General features: G+C 48.6%; 1 protein-coding gene across 2 annotated transcripts in view; it reads right to left on the minus strand.

Moving 5' to 3' along the window:
• The window catches only part of HSD17B8 (hydroxysteroid 17-beta dehydrogenase 8), a 162,683-nt gene that overhangs the window by 103,095 nt on the left and 38,167 nt on the right, over positions 1-21,421 (minus strand). For both annotated transcript variants that reach the window (XM_069635243.1, XM_069635244.1), the window contains one exon: positions 3,590-3,706. In XM_069635243.1, the coding sequence (XP_069491344.1) occupies positions 3,590-3,706 (117 nt within the window). The remainder of the gene's footprint in view (positions 1-3,589; positions 3,707-21,421) is intronic.

The raw sequence follows: 21,421 nt of genomic DNA on the forward strand, positions 1-21,421 counted from the left end.
GCCCGGCAGTCAGGGAACACCGGACCCAGGATCACAAGCCCGGACCCAGGATCACAAGCCCGGCAGTCAGGGCAAACAGGAGCCAGGATCAAAAACCCAGAAGTCAGTAAACACAGGAGCCAGGATTACAAGCCTGGCAGTCAGGGAACAGAGGAGCCAGGATTACAAGCCTGGCAGTCAGGGAACAGAGGAGCCAGGATCAAAAACCCGGTAGTCAGGTAACACCGGAGCCAGGATCACAAGCCCGGCAGTCAGGGAACACCGGAGCCAGGATCACAAGCCCGGCAGTCAGGGAACACCGGAGCCAGGATCACAAGCCCGGCAGTCAGGGAACACCGGAGCCAGGATCACAAGCCCGGCAGTCAGGGAACACCAGAGCCAGGATCACAAGCCCGGCAGTCAGGGAACACCGGAGCCAGGATCACAAGGCCGGCAGTCAGGGAACACCGGAGCCAGGATCACAAGCCCGGCAGTCAGGGAACACCGGAGCCAGGATCACAAGCCCGGCAGTCAGGGAACACCGGAGCCAGGATCACAAACCCGGCAGTCAGGGAACACCAGAGCCAGGATCACAATCCCGGCAGTCAGGGAACACCAGAGCCAGGATCATAAGCCCGGAGCCAGGATCACAAGCCCGGCAGTCAGGGAACACAGGAGCCAGGATCACAAACCCGGAAGTCAGGGAACACAGGAGCCAGGATCACAAACCCGGAAGTCAGGGAACACAGGAGACAGGATTACAAGCCCAGCAGTCAGGGAACATAGGAGCCAAGATCAAAAACCCGGCAGTCAGGGAACACCGGAGCCAGGATCAAAAATCCGGCAACCAGGGATCACAGGAGCCAGGATCACAAGCCCGGCAGTCAGGGAACACCGGAGCCAGGATCACAAGCCCGGCAGTCAGGGAACACCGGAGCCAGGATCACAAGCCCGGCAGTCAGGGAACACCGGAGCCAGGATCACAAACCCGGCAGTCAGGGAACACCGGAGCCAGGATCACAAGCCCGGCAGTCAGGGAACACCGGAGCCAGGATCACAAGCCCGGCAGTCAGGGAACACCAGAGCCAGGATCACAAGCCCGGCAGTCAGGGAACACCAGAGCCAGGATCACAAGCCCGGCAGTCAGGGAACACCAGAGCCAGGATCACAAGCCCGGCAGTCAGGGAACACCAGAGCCAGGATCACAAGCCCGGCAGTCAGGGAACACCAGAGCCAGGATCACAAGCCCGGCAGTCAGGGAACACAGGAGCCAGGATCACAAACCCGGCAGTCAGGGAACACAGGAGCCAGGATCACAAACCCGGAAGTCAGGGAACACAGGAGACAGGATTACAAGCCCAGCAGTCAGGGAACATAGGAGCCAAGATCAAAAACCCGGCAGTCAGGGAACACCGGAGCCAGGATCAAAAATCCGGCAACCAGGGATCACAGGAGCCAGGATCACAAGCCCGGCAGTCAGGGAACACCGGAGCCAGGATCACAAGCCCGGCAGTCAGGGAACACCAGAGCCAGGATCACAAGCCCGGCAGTCAGGGAACACCAGAGCCAGGATCACAAGCCCGGCAGTCAGGGAACACCAGAGCCAGGATCACAAGCCCGGCAGTCAGGGAACACCAGAGCCAGGATCACAAGCCCGGCAGTCAGGGAACACCAGAGCCAGGATCACAAGCCCGGCAGTCAGGGAACACCAGAGCCAGGATCACAAGCCCGGCAGTCAGGGAACACCAGAGCCAGGATCACAAGCCCAGCAGTCAGGGAACACCGGAGCCAGGATCACAAGCCCGGCAGTCAGGGAACACCGGAGCCAGGATCACAAGCCCGGCAGTCAGGGAACACCGGAGCCAGGATCACAAGCCCGGCAGTCAGGGAACACCGGAGCCAGGATCACAAGCCCGGCAGTCAGGGAACACCGGAGCCAGGATCACAAGCCCGGCAGTCAGGGAACACCGGAGCCAGGATCACAAGCCCGGGAATCAGGGAACACCGGAGCCAGGATCACAAGCCCGGCAATCAGGGAACACCGGAGGCATGATCACAAGCCTGGCAGTCAGGGAAAACCGGAGGCATGATCACAAGCCTGGCAGTCAGGGAACAACGGAGGCATGAACACAAACCCGGCAGCCAGGGAACACCGAAGCCAGGATCACAAACCCGGCAGTCGGGGAACGCCTGAGCCGGGTTAAAAAAACCCGGCAGTCAGGGAACGCTGGAATCAGGATCACAAACAAGACAGTAAGGGAACACCAGAGCCAGGATCGCAAACAAGACATGGAGCCAGGATCACAAGCCCGGCAGTCGGGGAACACCAGAACCAGAAACACAAGCCCGGCAGACAGGGAACACCAGAGCCAGAATCACAGGCCCGGCAGTCAGGGAACACCCGAGCCAGGATCACAAGCCCGGCAGTCAGGGAACACCCGAGCCAGGATCACAAGCCCGGCAGTCAGGGAACACCAGTGCCAGGATCACAAGCCTGGCAGTCAGGGAACACCAGAGCCAGGATCACAAGCCCGGCAGTCAGGGAACACCAGAGCCAGGATTACAAGCCCGGCAGTCAGGGAACACCAGAGCCAGGATCACAATCCCGGCAGTCAGGGAGTACCAGACCCAGGATCATAAGCCCGGAACCAGGATCACAAGCCCGGCAGTCAGGGAACACAGGAGCCAGGATCACAAACCCGGCAGTCAGGGAACACCAGAGCCAGGATCACAAGCCCGGCGGTCAGGGAACAACGAAGCCAGGTACACAAACCCGGCAGTCAGGGAACAACAAAGCCAGGTACACAAACCCGGCAGTCAGGGAACAACAAAGCCAGGAACACAAACCCGGCAGTCAGGGAACAACAAATCCAGGAACACAAACCCGGCAGTCAGTGAACACCGGAGCCAGGATCACAAACCCAGCAGTCAGGGAACACCGGAGCCAGGATCACAAACCCAGCAGTCAGGGAACACCGGAGCCAGGATCACAAACCCAGCAGTCAGGGAACAACGAAGCCAAGAACACAAACCCAGCAGTCAGTGAACACCGGAGCCAGGGTCACAAACCCAGCAGTCAGGGAACGCCGGAGCCAGGATCACAAACAAGACAGTCCGGGAACGCCAGAGCCGGGGTCACAAACAAGACAGTCCGGGAACGCCGGAGCCAGGATCACAAACAGGACAGTCAGGGAACGCCAGAGCCAGGGTCACAAACAAGACAGTCCGGCCAGGATCACAAACAGGACAGTCAGGGAATGCTGGAGCCAGGACCACAAACAAGACAGTCAGGGAGCACCAGAGCCAGGATCACAAACAAGACTTGGAGCCAGGATCACAAACAAGACAGTCAGGGAACACTGGAAACAGAAGATACAGGATAATATATGAGAGAGTTGTGGTCACACTGGATGTGCAAAAAACAAACGAAGGCATCCACATAAAAAAAAGGTAATCAGAGACAGATGGATCAGAGTAGAGCGCACAGGCAGTTGCTATAAAAGGATGGACAGCCAGCACCAGACCTGACAAAGTCAACATCAGGCTGGAGACAGCCCAGATAAGAGCTGGGACAGGAAGGATCAAACAGAAGAGTAAATCAAACCATTACCTTTACATTCACTTTCAACACAGCGTCAAAGGCTTCCTCAGTAAGTCTGAGCAAAAACTCATCCTGTGTGATTCCAGCGCTGTTCACGGAGATGCAAGGCGGGCGGGAATACTGGGCCTGTGAACGAGATAGTGAAGGCATGAGGGGCAGGAACAGAAAGAGGAAAAGAGACACCCAACAAGTAAGAACAAGAGGGTCATAGGGACATACAGAGGAAACATGAGGGCACAAAGATCAGAGAGAGGGAGGAAGAGGTCATGAGGTACATAGACAGGGCAAGAGAGCGGGCTGGGGAGAGGGAGCTGGCAAAAGGAACACTGAAATGGAGAGAGAGGGAGCTAGGACATCAAGAGAGAGAAAGGGCACAAGGGAGAGAGGCAGGAAAAGGGTGACACAGAGAGAGAGGGCCATGCAGCCACAGGAGATAAAGTGAGGGAGACAAGGGTCATGAACACTGTGCACGTGAAAGAGGGCAGGCGGGCAGAGAGCGATTATATGGGTCAGAGGACTAGAGAGATGGAGTAGGGGAGGACACTAGGGACATAGAAATGGCGACAGGACCCAAGCAGAAAGGACAAGGCCAGAAGCGACGATGAGGGAGCGAGATGACACAGGATGCCTAAAGGGACATGACGAGAGAGGTGCCATAGTGGAGGGATAGGCAGAAGACTCCTGGTATTATGCCAGTTCACCATTGTCTGTGGGTTTTGAATGTGCCCCATGGGAAGGGGGTTAGGTTTGGTTCTGTGGGCCTCATTCCATCACTCTCCCTTGGATCTGCTCCGTCTCCTCACAGAAATTAACCGTCCTTCAGAGTCTCTTGGATTTAGAAGGTTCCACGCTTCTTATTGGCTCTTGCTGAAGGTGCTGGAATCTGGCTTTGATCAGCCCTACGCTGTCCAGACAGGTACCCCCACCTGGCACCCAAGGTCTTCCGATGAGGCTGGACATTTGCAAGAGCTGGTGAGACCCCCAGGGGTTCTCCGGCTTCCCTCCTGGTGTTAATGAGCACTTTCATTGGTTGGCCTTCAACGTCTACAGTGAAATCAAAGGCCTCTCTGTCAGGGCTGATCTTTGCGCCGGATGTCAGCCCACCAATTGAATTACTGTGTTTTCACAAAGGCACGTTACAGATGTTTGTCAAGTTCAGAGCGGCCAGGAAAGCAAAAAAGGTTGAGAGTTTTTGGGGGTTTTATTATTTAGATATTAAGATCTTTTGCTAGTTGCAAAATTAAAATGAAAGGGAAATTAGAACTATAAAAAAGTGAAGAGGCAGTTTTGAGTTCTAAGTCACAGTTGTTTTTAGAACTAATTTGAGATGTTTTGATACAATTCAAAAGTAAAGTGAAATACTCAGAGATCTAGTTCGGCAGAAAAAATAAAAAGTCACAGCCGTTTACTGAAAGCCTTTCAGCTCTCAGCAGAGACTCAACAGGTATTCAATGCTTTCCTAGAGGAGTTGAATAGATGGGCAATAGGTAACTCAGAGTCAGGTTAACCATTTATGTATTCTATTGCATGTCTGAGTTGGCAAGCAGAGATCCAAGATGCAGTGGGAGGCTAGCAGAGAAGACCTGGTGTATTGTTTTATCCACTTCCCTTTCCCCTGGGGGTTGCCTATACTGCCTTTCCCTTTCCCCTGGGGGTTGCCTATACTGCCTTTCCCTTTCCCCTGGGGGTTGCCTATTCATTTATATGAAATTGTAGGCTGGCCAGACCTAGGAGGTCTATGGGGCCATCGTCCGTTCCTGCAGGATGAAGTAGCTAGGACCTTAAGACTCTCGAACAGTTGAACTATTCCTAAAGATTGATGTCCTGGGGACTACTGCTTGCTTGATTCCCTTTCATTTATTCGGGAAGTTTTGTTTATTTAAGAATAATCACCTGCACATAGAGGTAGTTTAAAATATTTTTAGAAGTATAAAGTTGTAATTTGTAAAACATATTTTGAAAGTAGGGTTTGTAGTGATGTAGAGCTCCTCTTTGAGATGTGAATCACTAACCAGGCAGGACAGTAGTGTGTTCTTTGTGTTTCATGTCAGGGTCATGCCGAATGGGTTTACTAATCCAAGGGTTCTTATAGTAATATACAGAAGCCATTACTGATGCACACACCCGCCAAAAAAGGTCAGGTGCTTATTAGTACAGTACTACCCAAACTGTATACAAGAATTCTGGACCAAAACAGCGGCCATGTTCTGCCTACTGATAAGAAGGGGTCCTGTTCCTCTGGTCTATTGATGTTTCAGCTCTTCTAGAGAAGGGATTTGTGGGTACTGTGCTATTAACATCGACAGGGGAAACACACGGGCATGAACCGGGAAAATTGACATTAATGTAACTGTTGAAGATGTACCCGCTGCCAGACATGTATATCGTAAAGGACCTTGTGCCTGTGAGTGAGATCCCTGCCAGCCCACCACCCTCTACCTTTTACATGTGTATTTGGGGAAAGCAGGGTAGTCGAGCAGGGAAGTTGGAGCCCTTGTCTTTAAGGTGTCGTTACAAAGTAAGGTAAATGACAGGACTCAGAGCCAGGAATTCCAAGACGCTTAATTTCTCACAAGCCTTTAATGTTAAAGAAGCAGATTGAAGGCGTTTATCTCTTGGGATTTCTTTAGCAGATCAGCCACTCAAAAGCCACCCTTTCGACTTCTTTGACCACCAGCTAGGCTTTTCTAGCAATAAATGTGCGCTTATCAACCTAGGTATAAACGGGTGGCTCATGATTTGTAAACATTTAAGTAAGAGCAACATGGAATGTAGGTTTGGTAATTGTTGGTTTATTGAACAGGCAGCACACATTCTTTCTTTACTGAGCAGCTTTGGTGAGTGTGCTGCGTACTGTTCTGAGCTGTATTGGGTGGCTGATGGCTGTGCGCACTATTGGTCTCTGGGCCATGAAGTTAGAGCTGAATGCTGCTAAATGGTTTATGCATCTGGGTCTTGCTTACGGTTAGTGTAGTAGCAGTGACACAGATACTGTTAGGAAAGCATTTTCATTGAGCCAATTTGGGGGCTAGGGCATGCATAATCCAGTGGCCTCTGACCCAGTTAGCAGTACAGGAAATCCTAGAGACTGAAGCTAGTACCTATAGCCCCTGTAGAAGCATGGACGTGTTTCAAAGTCACATTCTCTATGAAGGTTAAAGGTGGAAGGCTGCATTGAAGGGGCACCAGCAGTGTGTACTGCTTTTGCCAACCAACAATAAATGGAAACAATCAGGGAATTCTGTTGAATTGAGAACTGACTCGCCCCCACCCACCCTTACATAATTGCTTTTCCCTCCCAACCCCTGGCACCTTTCCCAGCAACACTTAAGACATGTTGGGTTCAAGATTAAGCCCTTGCCTGCTACTTGACATGTCTTTACAACATTGTTAAGGCATTGGTTTAAAGACATGCAATATTCTTTTTTCCTTTCAGTGAGCAAGAATCACAGATTGAAAAGGGACGGGGGCAAAAATACTTCAACAGGGCACCCACATCACCTGCTGTTTTGTAGTCCAAAAAGGTATTCCTCCACAGTTGCTTTAACAGTGAACATTAGACAAATGAATGCTCTTGGCTCAGATGTTTTGGTGTGGCATCTTACTGCTGGCCATTTAGGAGAAAGAAATGGCAAAACATGGAGGAAAGTGGCTTCCACAAGTAAGGCCTGGTATATGGCTTGAATATAAATCCCCAACAAATGCTCCAAAGAGGGAGTCTGTTTATTCTTCTCTGTGAATCCCTAATCCTTCATGTAACAGAAAACCCAAAACAAACCTCAAATTTGTTCTGGTATACAGACCACCAACATATGATGCAACCTTTGTCGATGCTTTCACTGAAGCCATCACCAACCTAGCCATCCAGCAAGAATACCCGATGATCCTGGGAGACTCCAAAAACAGGTTCGATGAAGAAACCGCTAACTCACAAAAATCACTAGCCAAACAACTGAAGACAAAGAAACTACATCAGCTACTTAAAGGAACAACCCACGCGGCAGGACATGCGCTAGACGCAATCTTCGCCAACATAAACCTCATCACCACAACACCACTGCCACAGATCCTCTGGAGCGTCCACCTCATCATCCCCTTTGTGATCACGCTCCCAAAGACAACAAACAACCCGACTAACTTCTGACTTCCATGAAAAGAAACTGGAGTCCATTAAAACTAGCAACATAGCAGAACTAGAAATCAACAAACCACCAACAACGACCCTAGACGAAGCAGAACTAAAAAAAAAAAAAACAGAACTACTTCATAAATGGATCACCAGGACAATCGATGAGATATCCAAGGAAAAACCTTTTACCCCTTCGTGCAAAAGAGAGACCGAAAAAAAGGTTTACCCCGCTAGAAGCTTGACCTAGAATGGAGAAAAAAAAGAAAAAGATCAGGCGAAGAAATTACAACTCCAACGACAAATCCACTCATATAAAAAGGAAATCCATGAGGCCAAAAAGAAATGCTACGACAAATGAATCGCCAAAGCCGCCAACACCCAAAAATAACTGTTTAAAATCTAACGAAATGAGAAACCGTCCTGCCTGAAAAAACACACCGATACCTTCACTGAAACTATACAATGCCCTTGCAGACCACTTAAATCAGCACATCCAACAGATCATACAATGCTGACCAAACAACTTCAAAATAAAACCAACCCATCCACTAGAGGATCGCCAGAACAAGCTCGGAAGCTTCCCCCAAATATCAGCAGAGACATTCGTCAAGCTGGTAAGCAATAGCAACAAAACAGGCTCCCACATGTATCCATGCCCCTCAAACATACACAAATCAATCGTCACACAAGGAACACCCATGGAATACTACAGAAACCTTTTCAACCAATTACTTTCAACAGGGAAAGTACTGCAATCATTCAAATCAGCATACATCAAGCCGCTCCTCAAGGACAGAACAGGAAAAGTGGAGGACCTCTACAACTACAGACATCTCCAACATTCCCTACTCAGTGAAAATACTCAAAACATACGTGTATCGAAGAAAACAAGAATTCATAGAAGAACACCAACTGCTGGAACAAGCACAAGTAGGCTTCAGACCAATGAGAGAACGGAAACTGTGCTGCTTTCAATCTGGGGCGATCTAAAGGCTACTGCAGACGCAGACAAAAACACAGCTCTAATACTTCTGGATCTCTCTGCAGCATTTGACACAGTCAACCATGACATCCTCATCAGGAGATTGGAAGAAATAGGAACCACCGACCTAGCACTTCTATGGATTGGGTTCCGACGAAATGTCTGAATAAAATTACTGACCCCACCAAAAGACCTAAAACACACACCACGAAAGGTTCCAACTATCAAAAGTTAAAACTTTTCGTGGTATGCGTTCAGGAGTTTCGGTGGGGTCGGTATGGGGCTAGGGGGTGGACCCCGGAACACCCCGCTCACTACAGTGAGCAGGGGTTGCGGGGGACACCCTGTAAAGTCTGGAGGGGGGTGTCTCTACTTCTGCTCTCTATATGGTAGAGGAGAGGCACAGAGGACCCCAGCCAAGATTCTCTATTGTGGTAGCAATGGACAAGCAATCAAGGCCTAGCTTCTCGGGAAGTGATGCAGGCTGGTTCTTAAGTACAGTGTAGTCCCCAAGCACCCACAAAGGAATGTCCATACACTGTATTAGTTAAAACACAGTCTTTATATAATTAATATTCAAGGTTATGTACACTATCACAATAACTCACTTTGTGCTCAGTGAATCTACAATGCAAATATATACAGTTCTAAAGTGGTACCACAATTATTATCAGTTCTCATTACAGTGCATCAACTATACTCTGGTTGAATGTCAAACAGATCACTTAATAAAGGCAACCAACAATAGACATAGGAGGAAAGCAGTTTGTTAGAACAATTGGCAGAATACTGGCCTCTACCGTTAAACACAGTTCTGTGTGAAGATTCCCCCCCCCCACCTGGGCAACCTGTAAAGTAAAGATATATCACAAGCCCAGTCCATGTATTGTTCTATAAGTCTTATTTCCTTCTATAATGTTTCTACCACCACAATGTACCTGGAATAGCAGAGTTCGACATCGGGTTGTCGACGGATCCTTCTTGAGCGGCTCCCTTTAAAGCAGGAGCCACGGATCGTCGAGATCCCTCGAAGAAAGTGAACTCGAGGTGGCAGCTTCGGTCCCAGCGGTGCTCGTCGTCGACGAAGCGAAGGCGTCCTGCAAGGAAGAGGCATGCGGGGCACCTCGATGACGAAAGTTCAGGACCGCAATCAGTTCATGAAGAACTGTGGCCCAGCAAGGGCGTCGAGTCGTCCGGCGTCTCTACGGTCGTTGGGTGGTGGGAAACTCACCAGTGGACGCTCCTTGGCTTATCGACGGCCTGGCCTTCTCCGGCGGGATAAGGTGGGCGGCGGTGCGGAAGAGCGCCTCCGTGAATCAAAAGTCTTAGGCAAAGGAGCGTGCGGCTCCGGTCATTGGCGGAACAGCGTCAAGCGGTCCCCTCTTCTGGGCAACACGGCTTCGACGGGCCTCCAGCGGTTACAGCAGACTTGCGAACGCTAGTCGACGACGGTGGACGGAATGTCCAGTGCCGATCTTTGTTCTCCTCGGCGGTCCCAGTCTCCGGTCAGCAGCCTTTCGAGGGTCTGACTTCCAGGGCGCTTCAGTGAAGGTAAGCGGTGCTCGATGGTCCCCTTGGAGCACGGGAAGAGGGCGCCTAACCAGGTCCTTTCTTGGATCAGTCTCGACGGCTTTCTGCTTTCGGCGAAGGGAAACAGCAGTCAACCTTCTTCTTCAGGCTCGGATTTGAGGTTAAGCATCAATTTGAACTTCAGCCTCTTAACAATTTCCAGTTGTTAGAGGTCCGGAGATATACTATTCTGTCTCTCATCCACACTGCTGGGTCACACTCAGCAGCCAATCATACAGAAGGGCATTCATGCAGTCAGTCAGCCAATCAGGCATACAATGCATTCAGGCCATACTCCTCCCTCTCAGACACTAACAACAAGGAATGTGTATTGGGACAAGTACCCAGCCATACAACACTACACACTACATTCATACCAGTTTCGGGCAGGGCTGTCTCAGTCATTGTGTCAAACACCAGAAACCAAACATCCACAACAAGAAGTGCATATTGGTCACACACTCCATTCACCCAGGTCCCACCCGCAGGGTGTACCCACAACATAGTCACTGGGAAGGCTCCAGCCAGTCTGGCCTGGACTTTACAACACCATATATGGTACTTCCACCCAACAGCCAGTCAGGGGTCAGGGAGAGAGTCAGGGGTTCCCAGGACTTTGGAAAAACAAGATAACAGGTAATAGAAAGCAAGAGGCCACAGGGGCCATCTTGCTTCCTATCAGGAATCAACGGATTCCAATGGCAGGGCCTGGGTATCCCAAAATGGAGGATACTCAGAGCACCTGTCAAATTCAGCATGGAGCTGCCACCAGCCCATACCCTGCTCTGTGGGCCACACACAGGTGCCCAGAAACATACACTAGGGGCACAGGGTTATACCCCCACCCATGGGTGCCATAAGGGCATCCCATGGGTCTGTACACCAAACCAAAAATAGGAAGAGCTGCACTGCCAGGAGTCCCACATGGACTCCTGGGCAGAGAATAATACAGAACACAAATGAAAAAGGACTACAGGACAAGTACAGGGAGGCCCTGTCCCTCCAATGCATTTCCAGCATCACACACACCCCCCATCCCCCTGCCAGTAAATAAAAAGCCAGGGGCTGCGGGGGTGTCCCCCGCAACACCCTGCTCACTATACTATACAGTTTAGTGAGCGGAGGTTGCGGGGGAAACCCCTGCAGCTGCCCAAAAAAAAGAAAGAAAAAGGACCCTGCGGTGCTGGTTCCCGATCACAGAAGTGAAAGGGAACCGGTGCTGCAGGGACACAGCGCAAAGGAAGGAAAGGTAAGTAGGGTGGTCGGGGTGTGTGTATGTATGGTTTTCAATTGGATGTTCGCATGGGAAATGTACAAACATTTCCCATGCAAACATTTCCGTTGCAGACTTTTCCACAATGGAAATATCACGCAGATCCTATGTATTAAATCCTTCCTAACAAACAGAACAGAAATCATACGGATCAAACCTTTCAAATCCACTACAAGGGAATCCACCTGTGGAGTGCGACAAGGATCATCCTCCTCCTCCCCATTGCTTTTCAACTGATGCCACTAATCAAGCTCATTAAAAAACACAGCCTTGCATGCTAGAACTACGCTGATGACACACAAATGGTCTATAAAATACAAGATACACATGACGGAAACAATGCTGGAAGACTGCCTACAAGAACTCTAAAGCTGGATGAACACAAAGAGCCTCAAACTCAACCCGGGCAAAACAGAAATAATGATCATATCCAAAAGCATGGAAAACAATCATTACATTCCATGGCCGACGGAACTGGGAACAGCATCGACTCCTTCAAAGATAATAAAGAACCTGGGCCTCTTGATGGACAATGAACTAACACCTGAGCCACAAGTAAACGCCATAATCAAGAAATGTTTCTCCCTCCTCCATGCAGTAAAAAGGATCCCACCATTCCTCTCCTTCAACCACGAAACACTCACCATCATCGCACTCATGTCCAGAGTAGACTACGCCAACAGCCTATACCTAGGAATGCCAGAACATCTATTAAAGAAACTTCAGCGCATCCAAAACGCTGCGGCCAGACACCTGCTCAAACTACCACGAACACAATACATTACCCCAGTGCCGAAAGTGCTACACTGGCTACCAATAAAACAGCGAATGATGGGCATAACGCACAGAACAAGGAGAAGAGCTCCTAAATGAGAAAATAACCATCTACCATCTAAAAAGACCACTCAGATCAAGCAACGACATTCGCATAGAACCAAAACCATACAATAAAATAGAATTCTGAGGATCATCCTGCCCTCACCTGGCACCAATAACCTGGAATCACCTACCATAAAACATGCGCAACACAAAGGATCATCTGGAATTCAGAAAACGACTCAAAAGCTGGCTCTTTGCTCCAGAAACAAGAGGAAACGACTAAGAAGAGTAGACCCAACAGGAAACAAGATTCCCAGGGAGGAAACCATGACCCAACTCATTCTTCCCTAGCCATTGGAGGGGGGGGGCATCCCAACCACCCATGTCCACACACCTTAATCAACAGAGGAAGCCTAGGTAGGTAAGGGCCCCACACAGGATGGGCAGGGGGGATCAAAGACCTCTAAAGTAACATTGTCAAACCCAGGGTGGGGGAACACCGACAAAAGCAAGGTACACATACAACTAGAATGACAAACAGGAAAATTGCCACTCCTCAACAGGCCTGCCAACTAGTCTGCAATCTACAACACCAAACACACAGGATAATCATAGATGTTGAGCGCAGAAACACAAGACAAAGAGGTAAGCAGGAAACAACCTGCTAGCCCAATTCTAAAACCTCAACTTTTCACATACACTTCTCATACAGAAACTCACCTCTCGGCACAGCAATCCGCATCTACTTCACCACATTGCAACAATGGACTAACACCACATATCCCAGCACAACAGCACATGGGATTTCGCACCGACCCAATAACCGCACTTAAGCTCAGCTAATAGTGCAAACCGAACTGAAGCTGCTAACAGGACATCACAACTCTCACTTTCCGATTCCCGCAACACCCTACTAACCACCCCCAACCCTCCATTTCTTCACACACTCCTTTTCAGATCCACCAGAGCACCTGGGGACCACTCCAGTGGTGACGGTGCACGGTACAAATACCATTAACATTAAGAATAACATTGTCTAATCATTGTACCTGCAACCGTACAACTGAATAAGGAAAAAAAACAGCGATGGCTGATGTAAGGGCGTACGGGCTGGGAGCCACACTGTTGCGGAGGGACGCTTGCAGTATATTGTGGCCTTTGCTTGTAGAGCATTAAGAAATGCTGCGATTTAGTGGGAAATGCTTGGCTGCTCTTTGACCAGAGAATATTTCTACACATGTATATGAGGCATGGCAACCCATGTGCACACGGACCCCAACCCTTGATTAACATATGAACGTCTCAGACTCTAAAATAAGCCCGTCTGACCTCGCCTGCATTGCTGCCAAGCTACAGGAGATCCGTTTGGCTGTTGAGTAGGAGGTCAGGTCTACCGTTGAGCATGTGGCAGGTTCTAGAAATGAACAATCTTAAATTGGTGGCTTGATCTCTATTACGGTGGGTGAATAACCAGGTGTTTGGTCGTTTGCGGAATGTCGGATGGTGTTCTGCGATTCAGATTTCTATTTGTATTGTGCTCCATAGTTTTGCTATGAGGGCAGAGAAGGAAGTCCCTCTGTATTTGTTTTTCCTGATTGTTTCTGGTTTCCGTTTGCAAGTTGCTGGTCGATCTCAAGCTTCTTCTTGGGTGGTCCTGGGTGATTTTCGAATGGAGGTTTTCTGCTCCCTGTCCGTGTAGTGCTCCATAGGCGATGCAGAGAGCTTTGAAATTGATTTTTTTTTACCTGCATCCAGTGTAGACGCCAAGGCAGGTGTGGTATGTTGTCTCCTGCTTTTGAATGGGTTGAAGCTTCTTACTGAGGTAGACAGGCATTCCTAGGTACCAGCTATTTGCGTAGTTATTCTTGAACACATCAGTGAGATTTTGACGAGGGTCTGATGCAGGAAGCTTGGGTATGGAAGGATTTCTCTTATAGAGTGTAGTTGATTAAAGCACTTGCATGCTATTGCATTCACCTGCAGTTCTAGAGAGGGCCCACTAAGCATGACTGTTACGAGATTTCACAACACTACAGAGGTTTCTGTTTGTGTTCCCGTTTCCGGGGCCAGGGGAGAGAGGACTGTGATTGGTTGTTGTTGCGAGGGGTGATTATTATTTCTGCTGAGGTTGTTATTGGCCCTCCAGATGTTTCTCATTGAGGGTGTGGTCTGGATCATTGGCAGTCGTCTTCTTGCGGATTAGTTGGACATCCTCTGCGCAGCTCTAGCATGCACGTCTGTGTGTTTTGAGGAGCTTCTTGAGAGGCGTCCTCTAGATACTGAAGAGAAGTGGGGAGAGGCTTGATCCTTGTGGGACGCTGCAGTTGGCGTTTCTGGTTATTCAGATGAAAGGGGGTAAGTAGAATCTTTTGGTTCTATCTGCAAGGAAAGATTTTAGCGATTGCAGTGCACAGCTTCAAATGCCGAATTCTTCTCTTCTCCTCATTAAGGTATGTGTATATGGTGTTGAAAGCTGCTGATATGTCCAGTAGTGTGAGGGTGATGGTGTGCTGTTGTCAGCATTCATCTTGAAGTCATAGAATATGGAGAGGAGTGCAGATTCCATTGCCCTCATTGGTCTGAAGCGTAAATGGGATTGGTCCATTAATCCGTTGGATACCACGTGGTTCTGGATACGTGGCTCTCCGGGATTTTGGCAAGACACGATATGTTTTTTATTATCATCTAGTAATTAGTTGGATCGTCAGTTCTTCTGGCCTTGATTTTTAGTTGCATGCAGATATTCTAGGTTTTGGTGCAATAGCAGTTTTCAGGGATCTATTCATCAGGGCACAAAATGTGCACTCGTCACTAGCTAGTGACATTGGACGCTCGGAGAGTAAGAAATGGGGTGCTGTGTATACATATAGAATTGAGGTGGCAGGTGACTTTTTATGGCTGGCTAGTAGTTTGCAAGTTGAAGTTGTGCTCCCCGTGTTCATCACGATTTGAAAGTAGAGGGCTAGGTTTCTTTGGCGAATAGGATTTTATAGCCGTCTGGCAAGTGTCATTGGAGATTGGTTCGAAGTGTTTGTGACCCGTATTTGTTTTGTTTTCTTCGTCTGGCGGGGTGCTTGTATTTGAGGTTGATGCATCGATGGCCTATGGGATTCTGTTTATTTTGCTTCTAAAGTGATCTACAAAAGGGAGGGAGTGGAGAATTGCTGCGTGAGATTGGGTTTGTATTTCCTTGATGATCTTGGACATATCCTTCTGTGGGTTTGTTGAGGATTGTATTCTTTCGACACAGTGCGCTTGTTTGGCTGCTTTGTAGAGACGAGTCTGCCGTTGGTACTTTGCTTTGTCTGGTTGGTTGTAGAGATTCAGCCAATTAGAAGTTACTTTTTTTCTGTGTAGCTTTAACGGTTTTCAAGGGAGCCAGTGTATCCAGTGAGAGGTTGTGATCCAGTGTGTGGAGATCATCTTCAAGGACGCCTGGCATAATTTGCTTCACCTGTTTGAGGTCAGGTTTGGTGCTTTGCATCAGTTGTGCTGGGTTTTCTGGATTGATCTTAGTTTGTTTTCAGTGCCTTTGGTTGTTTCGTGTGTGTGGTCGGTGCACAGGAGGTTATGTTAGTAAAAGGGATTATGCAGCCATAGTGTTAAGTCCTTCCCGCAGAAAATCACGCCTAGTATGTGTGCCCGGCGTGGTGCGTGGCTCAGTTCACCATTTCAGTGACTGACCAGATGTTGAAAAACCCTTGACAATCGGCAGTAGTCAGTGTTGGAGGGACAGCGGCTGCAGCAATGGGACAGCCCTCTGAATTTCTTCTTGACCAAGGTTCCACCCCCACTGATTTTGTTCTGGTTCTGAGCACTAATGAAGGAGGAAGAGAGGCGATCATGTGGTACTGTGATCCTCTGATTGGTTGTTACATGGGTCACAGGTCAGCTCATGAGTCACTGCATTTCATGTTCTCTCTGAAATCTGCTTCACTTAACATTTAATAACTGGATGTTTTATTTGCTGGTGGACAAGTAGTTAAAGAACATTCACAACAACGTAACAAACCACACGTAGCCTCGCCTAACAGCATATGGCGGCTACCAACCGAAAAACCCTAACTGAAGCTGCCTACAGCACATCACAGCTCTCATGCTCTTTCCCCCCTCAGTCTAACTGCCCCCCCGCTTGCCCTCACCATCTCCCCTGGTCTTGCAGATCGGCCAAAGCTCCAAGGGCCAGTGCGCGGTATAAAAACCTATAACACAAACATAATGGAAACGCTCCATGCCATTAATAGAAACTAAACCCCTGCCCAAACATACTTTTTACTATTAGCGGAAGGAATTGTACAACTTGAAGCAAGTGTGGCAATAATAGTTTAAAAGGTTAACGACTTTAACACTACGGGCCCCAATGCAATGGGTGAGAAACAGAATGTTTCATCACTACACACTGTCCAACAATACAAAGCAGGAAGCGCAATGCCCCACCACATAAAACTACAACTAAACAACAGTCCCAAGGATGTTCACCCCACAGAAACCAAAGAACCTGTCAGGACAGAAGGATACAAACGTCTGAACACACAGGCTCACCTAGACGGATCCACTAGGACGACACATCAACATGAACCCGACCCTGAACCATGAAAGCCTTAACCCACCAGGGTCATACTAGATCACCTAAGAATAGATATCACCCACCCAGTCCCACACCTGAAGATTAGGTTCAGATGAACCCACCAATCCAAACTATACTCAATAGGATACAGTTGGATCAGCGCAACACCACCAAAGCAAATCGGCCCACGAGGAACCAGCAACATCCCAACCCAGAGGTATACAACTCTAACGGAACCATAAGCACCTGAATCAGGATACAGGCCCCACTAACCCACCCCTCAATCTTCTGCATACTTAAACCCACACAAAACCACACAACCATCTCTCTCCCAGCAATCCGCACGCACTTTACCACACCGCATCAACAACACAAACTTCACCCACAGCATTCGAGGCCCTCGCCCCGATCCGATACTAGCACCAAAGCCCAGCACTCTGTGTATACCGAGCTGAAGCTGCCAACAGCACACCACTTCTCCCACTCTCCTTCTCCCCTCTTCCTGACTCACCCTACCCACCCTTCCTGTTCACAGATCCACCAGAGCGCCTGGGGACGAATTCCATTGGTGACGGTGCACTACACAAGTACCGATAACATAACTAACACATAGAAAACTATTTAATCCGAATTCTTCCTGCAAAGAAAATGGGAATCAAGTCAAGAGCAGATCAGATCTGTGTTGAACGACGATTGCGCCACCCAGCGGCAGTATTGGAGAATTGAAAGTAACAAACAATGACGAACGTTGGAAAGTGCCAATAAACTGCAACATTTTATCAACTTATTGGAATGAGAAATGTGACACTGCATCATACAGAACACACTCAAAGGTAATAGCGAGGACAACACTGGCACAAAGACACTGCAGCAAATCATTCAACAATCTCACCGACACAACGGTAGAATGAACAGCCACCTGGACCGCCTTCCTGTTTAACTTCGGGGACAGGTTAATGTGGAACAAACTCCCCTTGTGTAGGTTTTTAGCTGTCCTAAGATTTCTGTAATCTTGAGGTACTTCATCTCTTCCCGATAGGTCGTGGAGCGTCAGTGGACTCGCTCAGCCACTCCTGTGTGGTATCGGGTAATATTGTAATATTATCCCCACAAATAATGTCGCCATATAGATGGTCGCCGGGAAAGGCCACAGGTGACATTATTTTTGGGAATAATTTATGGGGTAAATGGGGAGCGCGGGTTGAGGGGGTGTCCCCCGCTCCCTTAAAAAAAATATGGAAGTTGCGGCGGTGTCCCCTGCAGGTTCCATGAGTTAATATCGCTGCAAAAAAAGAGCGCCATTCTTGTATGGCAATATTTTTGCAGGGTTATAAAACACATGGAACCTCTTGTGCCAGAGGCAAGCCTAGTCTCTGCTCATTCGGACCAAAAGGTTACAAGGCAACACATCGTCATAACTAGGTCATGCATACCGTGGAAACCTGTGTGGGTGGTTGGCGAGACCCTATACATGAGCCTGCTCCATAGGGGATAACAGGCTTCGATTGGTCTCAGCCCCGTCCTTCCGTCTTCCATCACGTGCGGTCAGCTGGGCTCATCTCTCCAGGCAATGAAGGTCATGTTCCTCATAAGTTATTATTGCAAGACAATGCTACTGTATCATTATGGGATGCACCCGGGAAACTAGGGGACTGGCACAGGAGGAGGATCACGATCATGCTGACCCACACATTCTTCACTCCGTTCATATCGCACTCTCCGCACCCGAGGCTTCCACCCTTGATTTGGACTATAATGTATTCCTCCCTGTATCTCATATTACAGTGTGTCATTATGGAATTAGGTGAAATGATTGTGTTCTTTCAGATCTTTTATGACCACTGGTTTTATGGTTGGTGGTCTGAGGTCACCTACTATCGCAGAATTCAGGCAGGGTCTTGGACTGGGTTAGTGGTGGGTGTCATTTCTCCTTGTGGGCTGGGTGGGGGATGCAGGTCTGCTGGTGGCCTGGCTGTGATGAATGTGCGCAGCGGGGAGCCTGGGGCTCTCTCACAGCCTTGCAGGTTGCATTCCTTTAAGATAACAAGTAATCGCAACAGTTAAGGAATAAAGGGAAGTTTCTATGGGAATTAGCAGCACAGGTCCTTCTACCATCAGCATCTGGGCCTTTTCAGGTTTCTTCATAGGGCCTGTGATTACCGCAAGGCCATGCAGGACTGAATGTATCTACCATAACTACAAAAAAGGCGCCTCCTTATATGCGCGCGCACTAAGTCTATACATCAGTATTTCATGCAATATTGTATTTGTGAAGGGTTTCTTCGCATGGCCCTCTCCCCCCAGTACATTGCACGTCTATCTATGGGGCTCGCCTGACTCTAAAGTGCCTAGGGCGGTGGGAAAGTTTAATTTCCTTCCCAACATTGCCCACTTTCATTCTACAGTAACAAATTCCTCTGCATACTTGCAATAATTTTCCCTCCTTACCGCAGCTTCATATGGTGGTGTTCCCTTTATTGGCATCCATGCCCCACATACATCCTGCAGGCTTTCTCCTGCTTGCGCATATTCTTCAGGAGTGCAGGTCATGTAGATACATCCCCCACCCCCTGCTAAATCTACCCAGACTTCCTTATCATTTTCACGGTTAGGTGGAGAACAATAATCGTGTGGTACAGTCTATCTACCTCATCTCCACAGGGTGGTCAGTTTGTATTTCTCTCTCTTTTGTATTATGAGGCACTTTAGAAACACCAATTGATACCATCATCATTGAACTACTAGGCGCTGCTTTGGCACTACACCGGAGTGCCAGCTGGCAGGTGCAGAAAACAACCGGGATGAACACGATGACCGGAACCAGCATCTTCACAAGGGATCCTAGCCAGGATGGTGCCCAGTCAAAAGCGATATCGAACCAATCGCCTCCATGGATACCAGCTTCTTTTTCATGCGCACCACCAGGTCGTGCACTGCCGCTACTATGTGGGCCAACGATCCATTTTCTGTATCTTCGCGAGGTACAAATGTGCAACTGAATCCCAGATCTTTTTTTCACACGCCTCCATCTATTACCGTCAGCATATCCAGGATGTATCTATTCTGCATCATCATCAACCTAAGGCAATGCAGCTCGACCTTTAGGATGTTGAATCCCTGCTCTGTTTCGCTCGCCAATTGGACCAGTTCCCATCGTACGATCTGCAGCCATTTAGCATTAGTTCTTGACTGTATGCCGTGTAGCAAGAGCGATGCGAAAAACATTTCAGCAGAGTTGAACAACCAGTATTCTTAGGGTATCTCCTCAAGCAGGGCTGTTGAGTCTTTTAATAGGTAGTTGGAGGCCCTCTTTTTCCTTCGTAGTTTATCACAATGGCTCTTCCCAGGGAGGATACGAAATTCTTGCAGTGGCATTGGGTACTGGTCTTCGACCACCAGGAAACTGTTGGTGCTCTGTCATGTATTAGCCCCCCTTTCAAATCTGAGTGCAGCGTGGCCAGCGAACAGTAGCCCCTCCATGATGGTGGGAAGTGCAAGTACGCTTCTTGGCCACACACCCAATAGTAGTCCATCACGGCCGCCGTGCCCTTCTTCAAATCTGGAATCAACGATGTCCTGTTCCATCGCTCGTTGGAGCCAGCAAAGAGATTCCCTTCGCTGTGGAAGCAAAGCTCATAGTTCTATTCTCTGCACTTTCCCTGGCTTCTCAATTGCTGCAATCCATGTCAGTTTTGTGACATGCTCTGTCAATATTTGTGCACATGTTTTTCCCAAGAATTCGTATCGTATGAGGCCTTCAGGGCAACTAAACGTAGTTTCTTGCCACCTGTTTACGTACTTTGCTCTGTCAATCACTAAATATGGTTGTAAGCAGTTGAGTTTTTCGTTTTTCTAGTTGTTTTTGCATTGAGGAAGGAAGGAAGGAAGGAAGGAAGGAAGGAAGGAAGGAAGGAAGGAAGGAAGGAAGGAAGGAAGGAAGGAAGGAAGGAAGGAAGGAAGGAAGGAAGGAAGGAAGGAAGGAAGGAAGGAAGGAAGGAAGGAAGGAAGGAAGGAAGGAAGGAAGGAAGGAAGGAAGGAAGGAAGGAAGGAAGGAAGGAAGGAAGGAAGGAAGATTAAAATGACTTTCCTGAAGCGTTGCCAGCAACAGTTGGGAAGATCGCAAATGAGACACTGTTTCCCCGATACCTTGGAGGCTGTGTGCTGACAGAAAGGTGGGAACATGTCTCATTGTAGTGGCAGTGCGAGAGAGAAATGCAAATCGTGTGTGCTTTATTTTGCTTCTGGTAGAAAAGATGCATCTTGCAAGAAATTAAGGCTGAAGCAGAAGTTACCGAAGAGGTCTTGGTTGAAGCCAGAACAAGTATTACCCAAGCCTATGGAGCAAACTCAAAGTGAATCCTTCTCTTTTAAGCACTATACACCAGTATTCTGAAGTTGTTCAAGACATTGTTACCCAAGAGTCCTTTAAATCTACTTAGAAAAGAACAATCACAGCTGGAAGAGTGGAACAGCAGCTTTGGGGTGACCAACTGAAGAAGGGT

Source organism: Ambystoma mexicanum, chromosome 13 (genome assembly GCF_040938575.1).
Source record: "Ambystoma mexicanum isolate Mex_15411 chromosome 13, UKY_AmexF1_1, whole genome shotgun sequence".
NCBI classification, from domain to species: Eukaryota; Metazoa; Chordata; class Amphibia; order Caudata; family Ambystomatidae; genus Ambystoma; species Ambystoma mexicanum.